The sequence below is a fragment of the Nerophis lumbriciformis genome, linkage group LG11 (assembly GCF_033978685.3).
Source record: "Nerophis lumbriciformis linkage group LG11, RoL_Nlum_v2.1, whole genome shotgun sequence".
Classification (NCBI taxonomy): domain Eukaryota; kingdom Metazoa; phylum Chordata; class Actinopteri; order Syngnathiformes; family Syngnathidae; genus Nerophis; species Nerophis lumbriciformis.
In genome coordinates, this window is record NC_084558.2 from 48,371,606 (window position 1) to 48,384,256 (window position 12,651).

A 12,651-nucleotide genomic window follows, 5' to 3' on the forward strand; every position below is an offset into this window, starting at 1 on the left:
ATCGGTGCGTCGTCTTCAGTAATGCGGACGCTGTATCAATCCGTTGTGGGGAAGAAGGAGCTGAGCCGGAAGGCAAAGCTCTCAATTACCCGATTGATCTACGTTCCCATCCTCACCTATGGTCATGAGTTTTGGGTTATGGGACAAGATCACGGGCACAAGCGGCCGAAACTCATTTCGGCCGCTTATACCCGAGCTGTCACTTAGAGATAGGGTGAGAAGCTCTGTAATCCGGGGAGATATTGCCCCATGTGGAGGAGTTCAAGTACCTCAGAGTCTTGTTCACGAGTGAGGGAAGAGTGGATCATGAGATTGACAAACGGATCGGTGCGGCGTCTTCAGTAATGCGGACGCTGTATCGATCCGTTGTGGTGAAAAAGGAGCTGAGCCGGAAGGCAAAGCTCTCAATTTCCCGATCGATCTACGTTCCCATCCTCACCTATTGTCATGAGTTTTGGGTTATGGGACAAGATCATGGGCACAAGTGGCCGAAACTCATTTCAGCCGCTTATACCCGAGCTGTCCCTTAAAGATAGGGTGAGAAGCTCTGTAATCCGGGGGTTATTGCCCCACGTGGAGGAGTTCAAGTACCTCAGAGTATTGTTCAGGAGTGAGGGAAGAGTGAATCATGAGATCGACAAACGGATCGGTGCGTCGTCTTCAGTAATGCGGACGCTGTATCAATCCGTTGTGGGGAAGAAGGAGCTGAGCCGGAAGGCAAAGCTCTCAATCTCCCGATTGATCTACGTTCCCATCCTCAGCTATGGTCATGAGTTTTGGGTTATGAGACAAGATCATGGGCACAAGTGGCCGAAACTCATTTCAGCCGCTTATACCCGAGCTGTCCCTTAGAGATAGGGTGAGAAGCTCTGTCATCCGGGGAGATCTTGTCCCATGTGGAGGAGTTCAAGTACCTCGGAGTCTTGTTCAGAAGTGAGGGAAGAGTGGATCGTGAGATCGACAAACGTATCGGTGCGTCGTCTTCAGTAATGCGGACACTGTAACAATCCGTTGTGGGGAAGAAGGAGCTGAGCCGGAAGGCAAAGCTCTCAATTACCCGATTGATCTACGTTCCCATCCTCACCTATGGTCATGAGTTTTGGGTTATGGGACAAGATCACGGGCACAAGCGGCCGAAACTCATTTCAGCCGCTTATACCCGAGCTGTCACTTAGAGATAGGGTGAGAAGCTCTGTAATCCGGGGAGATATTGCCCCATGTGGAGGAGTTCAAGTACCTCGGAGTCTTGTTCACGAGTGAGGGAAGAGTGGATCGTGAGATCGACAAACGGATCGGTGCGGCGTCTTCAGTAATGCGGACGCTGTATCGATCCGTTGTGGTGAAAAAGAGCTGAGCCGGAAGGCAAAGCTCTCAATTTCCCGATCGATCTACGTTCCCATCCTCACCTATGGTCATGAGTTTTGGGTTATGGGACAAGATCACGGGCACAAGCAGCCGAAACTCATTTTAGCCGCTTGTACCCGAGCTGTCCCTTTAGAGATAGGGTGAGAAGCTCTGTCATCCGGGGAGACCCTGCCCCATGTGGAGGAGTTCAAGTACCTCGGAGTCTTGTTCACGTGTGAGGGAAGAGTGGATCATGAGATCGACAAACAGATCGGTGCGGCGTCTTCAGTAATGTGGATGCTGTATCGATCCGTTGTGGTGAAAAAGAGCTGAGCCGGAAGGCAAAGCTCTCAATTTCCCGATCGATCTACGTTCCCATCCTCACCTATTGTCATGAGTTTTGGGTTATGGGACAAGATCAAAGTCGGTCCCGTCCATCCATGCTTGCAGCTTTAATTTTTTATTTGATGTCGGACTAATTGTAAGTTCTGTTTTTCTTATGTATTAGTTCTGACGGCATTATTTTGGCATTGTTTTGGCATCGTTGTTAACGAGAAGAAGGCGTGGCTGAAATAAATGTCTGTGTGAGAAAAGCAAACAACTTGAGCCTTGATTAAGACCTCGGAGGGAGGAACAATAGATGTTCTTTGTACTCGTTTTTTAAATTTCCCTGGTGGATGATTAACGTTTGTCTTAGTCTGACTTTGTCTAAGTCTAAGTCTAATCGTTGAAAATTTAGGCTGCCTTGTCTCACGTCATGTCACTTTTTACCGTCAGCACGTTACAGTAGGCAGTAAAAGAGTCTGATTTGCCAAATAATTCAGTTTCTTCTATTTTCATGGTTGTTCGTATCTCTCATGTGACTGATGGCCATATGCAGTGTGCCTCTCGTACACTAGGGGGCGATTGTGGTCATTTCAGCTTGTTTAGCAATGTGGTAACGTAAATACAGTAGAAGAGAATGCTACATGCTAATAAGCTAGCGCTAGCAACTTTCAAGCTCCGGATCGAACAGATAAGTACAACTTTCCACTGCTATTTGGTGTTGTTGGTAATTATTTCACATGTTTAAATGACACTTGTCGGTGTTAGGATTGTCAGAGAAATACAAAAAAGATCGCCCTTTTAGTCAACTGTTTGACTATTTACTATTAATACAAACTATTTGTTATGGACCCAAGTGGTGGGATATTAAAATCTAATAAAATTTTGTTAAAAAACAATATAAATATTAAGAACCCAATGCAGTGAGAGCAACCGTCCCAAAATAAGGAAAGATAATGATGCTGATTTACAATTTATTACAATATAGATTAAAACTGTCCAGTTGTCAATACTAAAAATACCAATTGGTAACCAATATTATGGTGAGGGTACAGCCGCGACAGGCGTAGTGGGTCAGCGTCCTGGCTTCACCCACTTCCACGGTGTCCTCCTGCACACAGAATTAAAACGGAGGCAGGCCACGGGGATACAATCTTCTAAAACTACGGAGACGCTCTCCGGGCTGACGGCACACTTACACGCAAGGCAGGGTTTCCCCTGCCCCTGCTGTAGTTCCGCGTCGAAGTATTGGGTACGCCCACTCTCCTCGCCAGTCGCCGGTCACTCGCTGGACCTACGTGGCCGTACCCGTCCCGTCTCGCTCCGCCTCTTGGTCGCGCCCGGGAGTCACCGCAGGTCTCTGGGTCCCGATTGCTCCTGCCCACAGGACCACGCAGCCAGCGTACAACGCACGAGCCCGCAAGCCCACAGCCAAAGGCAGTTTGATCACCCCCACATATCCACAATCCACGACACTTCCTTTGGAGGCAGAGTTTCCTCTGCCCCTGCGTGTTGTGGGCTTATTGGGGTTCACTCCGGTAGCTTGCGGGGTCTGCTGTGTAGTCCTGGATTCCTTCCCAGCCTGTGGGCGTCCACCCGGACGCTCTTGGCAAAGCCTGTCGATACTCTCCGGTCGCTTCCTCCTCCTTCCGTCGCGCTTCCTTCCGTCGCTCTTCCTTTGGTCGCTCTTCCTTCCGTCGCTCTTCCTTCCCTTTTAAATGTGTGCAGTCCTAATGCTCCACAGGTGCGTCTGATCTCAGGTGCCGTTTGATTGGGCACTTTGGTTGTCAGGGGCAACAAGCTTAAAGGGGCAAGTCTTCAAATGCCAGCAAAGTCCACCAGGAGTAAAAACATGCAATTAAAAATACAATCAAAATCCACAAAGTGTAAAAACATGCAACTAAAAATACAATCAAATTCCACAGCAATAAAAACATGCAATTAAAATACACAACAATAAAAACACTCTAACATGCATGGCAATGACACATAAACAATAAAATCCCCTACTTGTGTCCCATCACATATGCAGTGATCTATTTTCGATTACTGGTTTACAAGTCAATACCGTTGTCCAAACTGTTGTATTTGGACTGGATGATGTCGGACTTTAGTGGTTTTTAAGAAGTTTTAACCCAGGCTGCCAGGTCAGTGTAGACTTTGTGCGGAGGGAAGCTGGGGTACCGCAAGCAGATCTGACACAATCTCCATTGCTTGTTAATGGACGGTTGCACCTTCCAGTCTTTCTTCCATTGCATATACTCGCCGTAACGCTTGGCGTCGCCCGCCAGCTCCTGCAGATACTCGCCAAGTTCTTTTACCGAAGCAAACTCGTCGACGTGGATGAAAGAGTGAGGCGGCGCCACAGCCTCGTATTCCTCCACCGGTGGTCCCAGGACGACCGGCACCGCCCCACTTTGGTAGGAATTGATCCACAGTTTCTCTGTGATATAATCTTTGGCGATGCTGTTCTCGAAGGCCAAATAGAAGTAGCAACGAGATATTGTAGGAAGAAGGTCATTAGGCTCAAGAGAATTATTTGACCAGCGTCCATAGACCTTTACAGGAATGACCGTGCTGAGTTCTTTGTACACTTGGCTTCTTCTGAAGGAATCCTTGTAGTGGCTGACCACCCAGCAGACCAGATCAGTTTTCTTCATTGGGATGTCGTCCACTGGATCTCCAGACTCTCGTGGTATAAACCCACCGTATGGTATGCTAACATCTGCGTCCCTCCTGTAGCTCACGGTGAGGTTGAACACGCCTCCATATTCTCCCAGCAGATTCCCGTTGTTATTAGCTGACTGTACGGACATCCAAGCCCACCTCTGGCCCGGCGGCCTGGGGAGCTCCAGGGGCAGTTTCAGCCGTCCTTTTGCCAGCTCAACGTTATGGAACACCACCACGTCCGCTTTCATGTACAAGGTATCCTGCATCATAACTTTACAGTGTGGGATGTTGAAACGTTCCCAACACATGTTCTGACTGATTGCCCTAGCACGGTTAGCATTCCAGTGCCACAGCAGGATGGTCACGTTGCGTTGTTCTGAGTTGTCGGACAAGGAAACTGCTGGGGACGAGTATCCTATCAGCCAGACGTAAAGAGGAACCAGCGTTAGAACGCTGAGGATGCAGAGGAAGATGTACTTCTTCATTGAGGCACATGTGACCTCTCTGGGATGGTTGCAGTCCTGCAAGAGAAATTAATTCAGTCTTGATCTGAAGAAGTTGTTGTGCAGAGACCATAGTCGTTGTACAGTTAGACACAACTGGCATGATTGTGAAATTTCAGCATGAACCTAGAATACAGTAAGTAGATATATGTACAGTACATGTTGCATATCAGAGCAACATGTCTGTAAGAATCCAGTACCTCACAGAAGTACACCCCTTACATTTCTGAAAATATTTTAGATGTGATGCGGGTCCGGTTTTCACATTTATATATCACCACAGGTCTCTCAAATTGATTTATGGAAATCTACGGAAAAGAGATCAGAGCTCACCTACATAGTCTTCTTTAGAGCAAAACAGCTAAACATAAGGTAAGACGATTTGTGTTTTTCAAGTCAAATTATAAATATTCAGATCGTCAATATTCATCTTCCTGGCTTTGACAAAATTACTTTTTTTTAACTAATAGATGCAGTATTAAATATATGGTATTGAATGCTAAGTAGAATGTTTTTAACAAAATGAAGTGTCTAGTAAAAACTTCTATTGTGTCAGGATTTGTTGGTCTTGAACCCCAAGATGCAAAGATCGCAGGCGTAGTGCAGGTAAACATGACCATGGGACGGCCCGCTGGAGACGAAGATTGCGGCGCTGTGGGACGGTCCGCCGGAGACGAAGATGACGGCGCCGTGGGACGGGGGTGGTGTCTCCAGAGCTGGTGCAGCAGGCAGCTGGGCTGTCGGCGTGTCCTGAGCTGGAGCAGCAGGCGGCTGGGCTATCGGCGTGTCCACAGCAGGCGTCTGCGATGGCCTCACTCGAAGAGCTGAGAGCTGCGCTTACCCATGTTGTACCTCCAAAGTCACGGGAGGGTGGAGGGCGGAGTTGGCGGTGGGTCGCCAAGCCTCGTGTCCTTGCTGCCAGTGAGGGAGAGTCAGGTGGCGGCGACGCATTGAACGCCGCTGCATCTGGCGAGGCCGGCGACCACGGAACGGCCACTCTCTTGGCCGATGAGGAAGAGGCGTGTGGGCGTCTGATAGCTGCTTGTGCGGCAGGTAAGCTGAAGGTCACAGAGGCGACTCAAGGACAAGCACCGACGATGGGCCCATGGGATGGCCTGCCAGAGACGAAGATTGCGGCGCTGTGGGAAGGGGATTGTGTTTCCAGAGCTGGTGCAGCAGGCGGCTGGGGTGTCGGCTGGGATGTCGGCTGGGCTGTTGACGATGGCCTCACTCGAAGAGCTGAGAGCTGTGCTTACCCATGTTGTACCCCCCTCGCCCCCCTCAAGGGATGGATTCCAGACGTCCCAAGAAAGGCTGAGAGAGCAAGGCGGTAACGGGGGGGGGGTCTCGGGTCCTGCCGAATCTGGCCGCCCCCCCGTAACAGACGACAGGGACGAGTGGGAGGGAGCTGAAGAAACAGTCCGTGCAGCAATCAAGCCACATAGCTTCTCCATCATGGAGACCATTCGGGCACACTTCTCATCGGCCACTTGTTGACTCCAAACAGCCCACCAAATTTCTTCGAGGTATCGTACTTGACTCGATGATTCTGTTAGGTGCTGTCGGCCTTGAACCCCGAAATGCAGCGATGGCAGGCGTAGCGTAGGAAAACATGACTTTAATGTCAAACAGAAAATAGGGAAATAGTGCCACTGGTAAGCGCACATGCAGGGAACACAGGAAACAGGCAACAGGAAACCGGAAACAATCACCGAGCCCTGACTGGAGGGCAAGACAGGCATAAATAGCAGCCTGATTGGCAACTACAACCAGGGGTGCCATGCCGCCTATCAGGGACAGGTAAGGGAAACAAGCACTCTGAGAGACATGCAGGAAGTGGAACTAAAATAAGAGCGCTGACAGGAAATAAACACAAACTAAGGAAACATAACAAGACATAACTGTGACAGATCGTCACATATTGACTCCTATTGAAATCCTTTGGGGTTTGCTCTCAAAGCCTTCCTGTACAGGGACGGTTCTCGGCAGGCATAAACAAAGGGACGGTCAGAATTGTGAAGGGGGCATCATGTGGACACACTGCTCCGTCATGCTCCAACAGTAGTAACAATTCCTTCTCCATTCAGTTTGGTTGTTAGCTCCAGTATGGGCCCAACTCCAACCTGGAGAAGTGGAGTGCACTTTCTCTGGCCTCTACCTTCACACTGTGTACCACTCGAAAACTGAGCTCCTGACAGTATCTCTTAAGGTCACTGAGGTACACGAGCCCCTGACCACACTAAGGTGGCAATTGCTCAGGGGGGAAACTTAGAAAAAGTGAAATAAATCCAAAAAAATATACTTCATCCACATTTATCTTAACTTGAGGGTCCAATTAATTAACTTTAGTAGGACTTCCCACACAATAGTCGATGTTGACAAACCGGAAAGATGCAGTCGTCTTATGAAACACACAATTAGTTTATTATCAAGTCAGATGCATCATGCCTCAGGTTTCTGCATTCTCCACTTACTTAACAGCACCACCTACACCTTAGGCACAGTCATGTTTTTTCAAGTTGTGTTCTACTCCACCAACTAACAGAGAGTCAACAATTCCCTCTGTTCTTTTTGGTTACTTTTATTTCCTGGAGTTCCCTGACCAGTAAGCATGTGCACAATTACAGGGTGAGGAAGTTGGCGCAAATAACGGTAGCCGATATAATCATTTTCTTCACCGTTTAAACCGGAATAGGAAGTAAACGTATATATGTTTATAGGGCTGTGAATCTTTGGGCACCACACGATTTGATTCGATTCTTGGGGGTAACGATTCGATTTGGAATCGATTCTCGATTCAACATCCGTACCTTTTTATTAACACTGGTTGCCAGTGTCACACCACGGTGAGGGAAGTCCTGTTTTGGGGTTGTCTGGCATTCTTCCTGTCTTATGTTGAAAATCTAATCCTCCTCTGGTTTCAGGCCACTTGCTCTTCCTCCTGTGTCACTGGTCTGATGTCTCTCCTGATTGCCTGATTGTGCCCACCTGTGTCCCCCGCCCTCATGTGTATATAGTCCTCATCTTCCCCTGTCCTGTTGCCAGACTATATCGTCTCGTCATGAACCTCCAGCCGTCGTCCACAGTCTTGACCCAAGTTGTTAAGTATTGCCTCGCCTTATTTATTGATGTCTTTGTTCCCTCTGAGAAAGAGTGATTTTGGTTTGCTAAAGTTTTTTGGTCATTTTATTTTTTTTAGTGCTTTGCCTTCCTTTTTTCTTCCTCTTGGAGCACTTTAGTTTGTAGTTCTCTCAGCTCTTTATAGCGTACTTTCTGTTTATAGCTTCTTGTCTCCTCTGCATGAGCGATTTACCTTTTTTGAAGCTAATCATAGATTGTTGTGTTTTGTTATTAGATCAGTGTAGAATTTTGCTATTGCCTTTTTCCTCCCTATGGAGTGATTTTCCGTTTATTGCTTTATGCCAGTGACGTGCGGTGAGGTTGATGGCTGGTGAGGCACTGACTTCATCACAGTCAGATTTACAAACATATGAACCCTAAAGAGTATCTTATTCACCATTTGATTGGCAGCAGTTAACGGGTTATGTTTAAAAGCTCATACCAGCATTCTTCCCTGCTTGGCACTCAGCATCAAGGGTTGGAATTGGGGGTTAAATCACCAAAAATTATTCCCGGGCGCGGCGCCGCTGCTGCCCACTGCTCCCCTCACCTCCCAGGGGGTGATCAAGGGGATGGGTCAAATGCAGAGGACAAATTTCATTACACCTAGTGTGTGTGTGTGACAATCATTGGTACTTTAACTTAACTTTAACTTTACACATACAAACTGTAGCACACAAAAACGCACATTTAATAAAAAAAAACGTTATTATGGTCTTACCTTTACTTATAAAATAAGTCCATGAGCCGCTGTTGTGCTGGATTAATGCACCCCCTGACGAGAGTGTTATATCAACTAAAGCCCTCACTTAAACTTTCCACGTGCAAGATTGAATCTATTTAAAAAAGTGTAACCGAGGGTTTATAAATGTTGCCTATACTGTATGAAACTTCAAAATAACAAACACGGAGGCTCCAGTTTACACGAGGACCACTTTATTTACCTTCTTTCAAAAACTTTCGCTCCACTCCAACGTGTCATCACTTCTGCTCTTAGCGCCTTCAAAATAAGAGCTCAAGGCATATACTGTATAATAGGCATAACAGGAACTTAACATCACAAAGAGGACAGCCCATAAAAATAGGTTGCAAAAGTTATTTAATAAGAAGCCAAAAAGAGCAAAAACATTATTGTTCGTGTTGGAGGAGTTGTGAATTAGGTACACCTGCAGGTGTACCTAATGTTGTGGCCCTGCAGTCATTCACAACTCCTCCAACACCAACATTATTGTTTTTGCACTTTTTGGCTTCTTATGAAATAACTTTTTTAAATAGATTCAATCTTGCACGTGGAAAGTTTAAGTGTGGGCTTTAGTTGATATAACACTCCCGTCAGGGGTTGCCGTGCATTCTACGGCGGGGGTGCAGGAGGCGGGATTACTGCGAGCCTCAGCCAGTGCGTCTTTTGCAGCCGTTTTATGATCGCTCAGCACAAGAAATACGTTACACACATACAGTTGTTGACAAAATACACTGTACATTATATACCTCAGCTAACTAAACTATGGAAATGTATAATATAGTTCATATAGCAATACGGTCTCACTGCACAGCAGGCCAGCAGTTAGCCGAGTCCGGAATCCATGTTGAGGCACTGAGTGACGTGCCTCAACTGGCTGCTGTTCACCGCACCGTCTCTTCTCGGTATTTGAACGGCAAATGTGAAAATTCAGCAATTTTAAATAAAAATAATCCAAAACGGGTGAAGTTAAATGGAAAATAACTTTATAGTGTAATCACTGGATACATATAACAATTTAACATTTTTTTTCTTTCCATGATGGCAGGTGAGGCCCCACCTCACCTGCCTCTAGTGACTGCACGTCACTGCTTTATGCCCATATCTTTTGTTACTCTAGTGTAGGGATGTCTGATAATGGCTTTTTGCCGATATCCGATATTCCCCAACTCTTTAATTACCGATACCGATATCAACCGATATATGCAGTCGTGGAATTAACACATTATTATGCCTAATTTAGACAACCAGGTATGGTGAAGATAAGGTACTTTTAAAAAAAAATCATAAAATAAGATAAATTAATTAAAAACATTTTCTTGAATAAAAAAGAAAGTAAAACAATATAAAAACAGTTACATAGAAACTAGTAATTAATGAAAATGAGTAAAATTAAGTGTTAAAGGTTAGTACTATTAGTGGACCAGCAGCACGCACAATCATGTGTGCTTACGGACTGTATCCCTAGCAGACTGTATTGATATATATTGATATACAAACCCCGTTTCCATATGAGTTGGGAAATTGTGTTAAATGTAAATATAAACGGAATACAATGATTTGCAAATCCTTTTCAACCCATATTCAATTGAATGCACTACAAAGACAAGATATTTGATGTTGAAACTCATAAACTTTTTTTTTTTTTTTGCAAATAATAATTAACTTAGAATTTCATGGCTGCAACACGTGCCAAAGTAGTTGAGAATGGGCATGTTCACCACTGTGTTACATGGCCTTTCCTTTTAACAACACTCAATAAACGTTTGGGAACTGAGGAGACACATTTTGAAGCTTCTCAGGTGGAATTCTTTCCCATTCTTGCTTGATGTACAGCTTAAGTTGTTCAACAGTCCGGGGGTCTCCGTCGTGGTATTTTAGGCTTCATAATGCACCACACATTTTCAATGGGAGACAGGTCTGGACTACAGGCAGGCCAGTCTAGTACCCGCACTCTTTTACTATGAAGCCACGTTGATGTAACACGTGGCTTGGCATTGTCTTGCTGAAATAAGCAGGGGCGTCCATGGTAACGTTGCTTGGATGGCAACATATGTTGCTCCAAAACCTGTATGTACCTTTCAGCATTAATGGCGCCTTCACAGATGTGTAAGTTACCCATGTCTTGGGCAATAATACACCCCCATACCATCACACATGCTGGCTTTTACACTTTGCGCCTATAACAATCCGGATGGTTCTTTTCCTCTTTGGTCCGGAGGACACGACGTCCACAGTTTCCAAAAACAATTTGAAATGTGGACTCGTCAGACCACAGAACACTTTTCCACTTTGTATCAGTCCATCTTAGATGAGCTCAGGCCCAGCGAAGCCGACGGCGTTTCTGGGTGTTGTTGATATACGGTTTTCGCCTTGCATAGGAGAGTTTTAACTTGCACTTACAGATGTAGCGACCAACTGTAGTTACTGACAGTGGGTTTCTGAAGTGTTCCTGAGCCCATGTGGTGATATCCTTTACACACTAATGTCGCTTGTTGATGCAGTACAGCCTGAGGGATCGAAGGTCACGGGCTTAGCTGCTTACGTGTAGTGATTTCTCCAGATTCTCTGAACCCTTTGATGATTATACGGACCGTAGATGGTGAAATCCCTAAATTCCTTGCAATAGATGGTTGAGAAAGGTTTTTCTTAAACTGTTCAACAATTTGCTCACGCATTTGTTGACAAAGTGGTGACCCTCGCCCCATCCTTGTTTGTGAATGACTGAGCATTTCATGGAATCTACTTTTATACCCAATCATGGCACCCACCTGTTCCCAATGTGCCTGTTCACCTGTGGGATGTTCCAAATAAGTGTTTGATGAGCATTCCTCAACTTTATCAGTATTTATTGCCACCTTTCACAACTTCTTTGTCACGTGTTGCTGGCATCAAATTCTAAAGTTAATGATTATTTGCAACAAAAAAAAAAATGTTTATCAGTTTGAACATCAAATATGTTGTCTTTGTAGCATATTCAACTGATTATGGGTTGAAAATGATTTGCAAATCATTGTATTCCGTTTATATTTACATCTAACACAATTTCCCAACTCATATGGAAACGGGGTTTGTACATTGTAGGAACCAGAATATTAATAACAGAAAGAAACAACCCTTTTGTGTGAATGAGTGTAAATGGGGGAGGGAGGTTTTTTGGGTTGGTGCACTAATTGTAAGTGTATTTGTAAGTGTTTTTTATGTTGATTTAATTAAAAAAAAATAAAATAAATAAAAATAAAACAATACCGATAATAAAAAAAACCGATTCCGATAATTTACGATATTACATTTTAACGGACATCTCTACCCTAGTGCAGTGGTCCCCAACCACCGGGCCGCGGACCGGTACCTGACCACGGACCGATTGGTACCGGGCCGTGCAAGAAATTTAAAAAAAATAAAAAAAATGTTATTTTTAATTTATTTTTTTATTTTTATTAAATCAACATAAAAAACACAATATATACATTATATATCAATATAGATCAATGCAGTCTGCAGGGATACAGTCCGTAAGCACACATGATTGTATTTCTTTATGAAAAAAAAAAGAAGAAAAAAAAAGAAAAAAGTTTTGTAATTGCACTGTAAAAATGTACAAAGGTAAATAACTGGAAACTAATTTCAACAAAGCAATTACAATACTTCAATAGAATATAATTAATGATAATGACCATGTAACATGTTAATTAAAAGACAGAAAAGAGTCATTACATACCTGTGAAGTCTTCAAATCATTTCATGGAGAGCAAAGGTGGACCGGGACAGAAATGTGGTACTAGACGTTTTGGACCAGACTGGCCCACAACAATCCACAAGCTAACACTGTGCCAAATTTGAGGCATTAACTCTTGCGATTAATCGCAACAGACGTTTACATTATTCATGTATTTAGACAGATTAATTGTGCGATATATTTCGAGCAGGGCAGCTCCTCAAAGTTCTCAA

General features: G+C 44.8%; 1 protein-coding gene across 1 annotated transcript; it reads right to left on the reverse strand.

The window, feature by feature from the left end:
* Nucleotides 1-2,801: 2,801 nt before the first annotated feature.
* On the reverse strand, nucleotides 2,802-12,437 carry LOC133610010 (alpha-(1,3)-fucosyltransferase 7-like). Its single transcript, XM_061966068.2, has 2 exons — nucleotides 12,422-12,437; nucleotides 2,802-4,859 (listed from the first exon to the last, which is right to left on the reverse strand). Exon 2 carries the CDS (start codon nucleotides 4,821-4,823, stop codon nucleotides 3,789-3,791), a length of 1,035 nt encoding a protein of 344 aa, XP_061822052.2. The 5' UTR covers nucleotides 4,824-4,859; nucleotides 12,422-12,437; the 3' UTR covers nucleotides 2,802-3,788.
* Nucleotides 12,438-12,651: the final 214 nt, after the last annotated feature.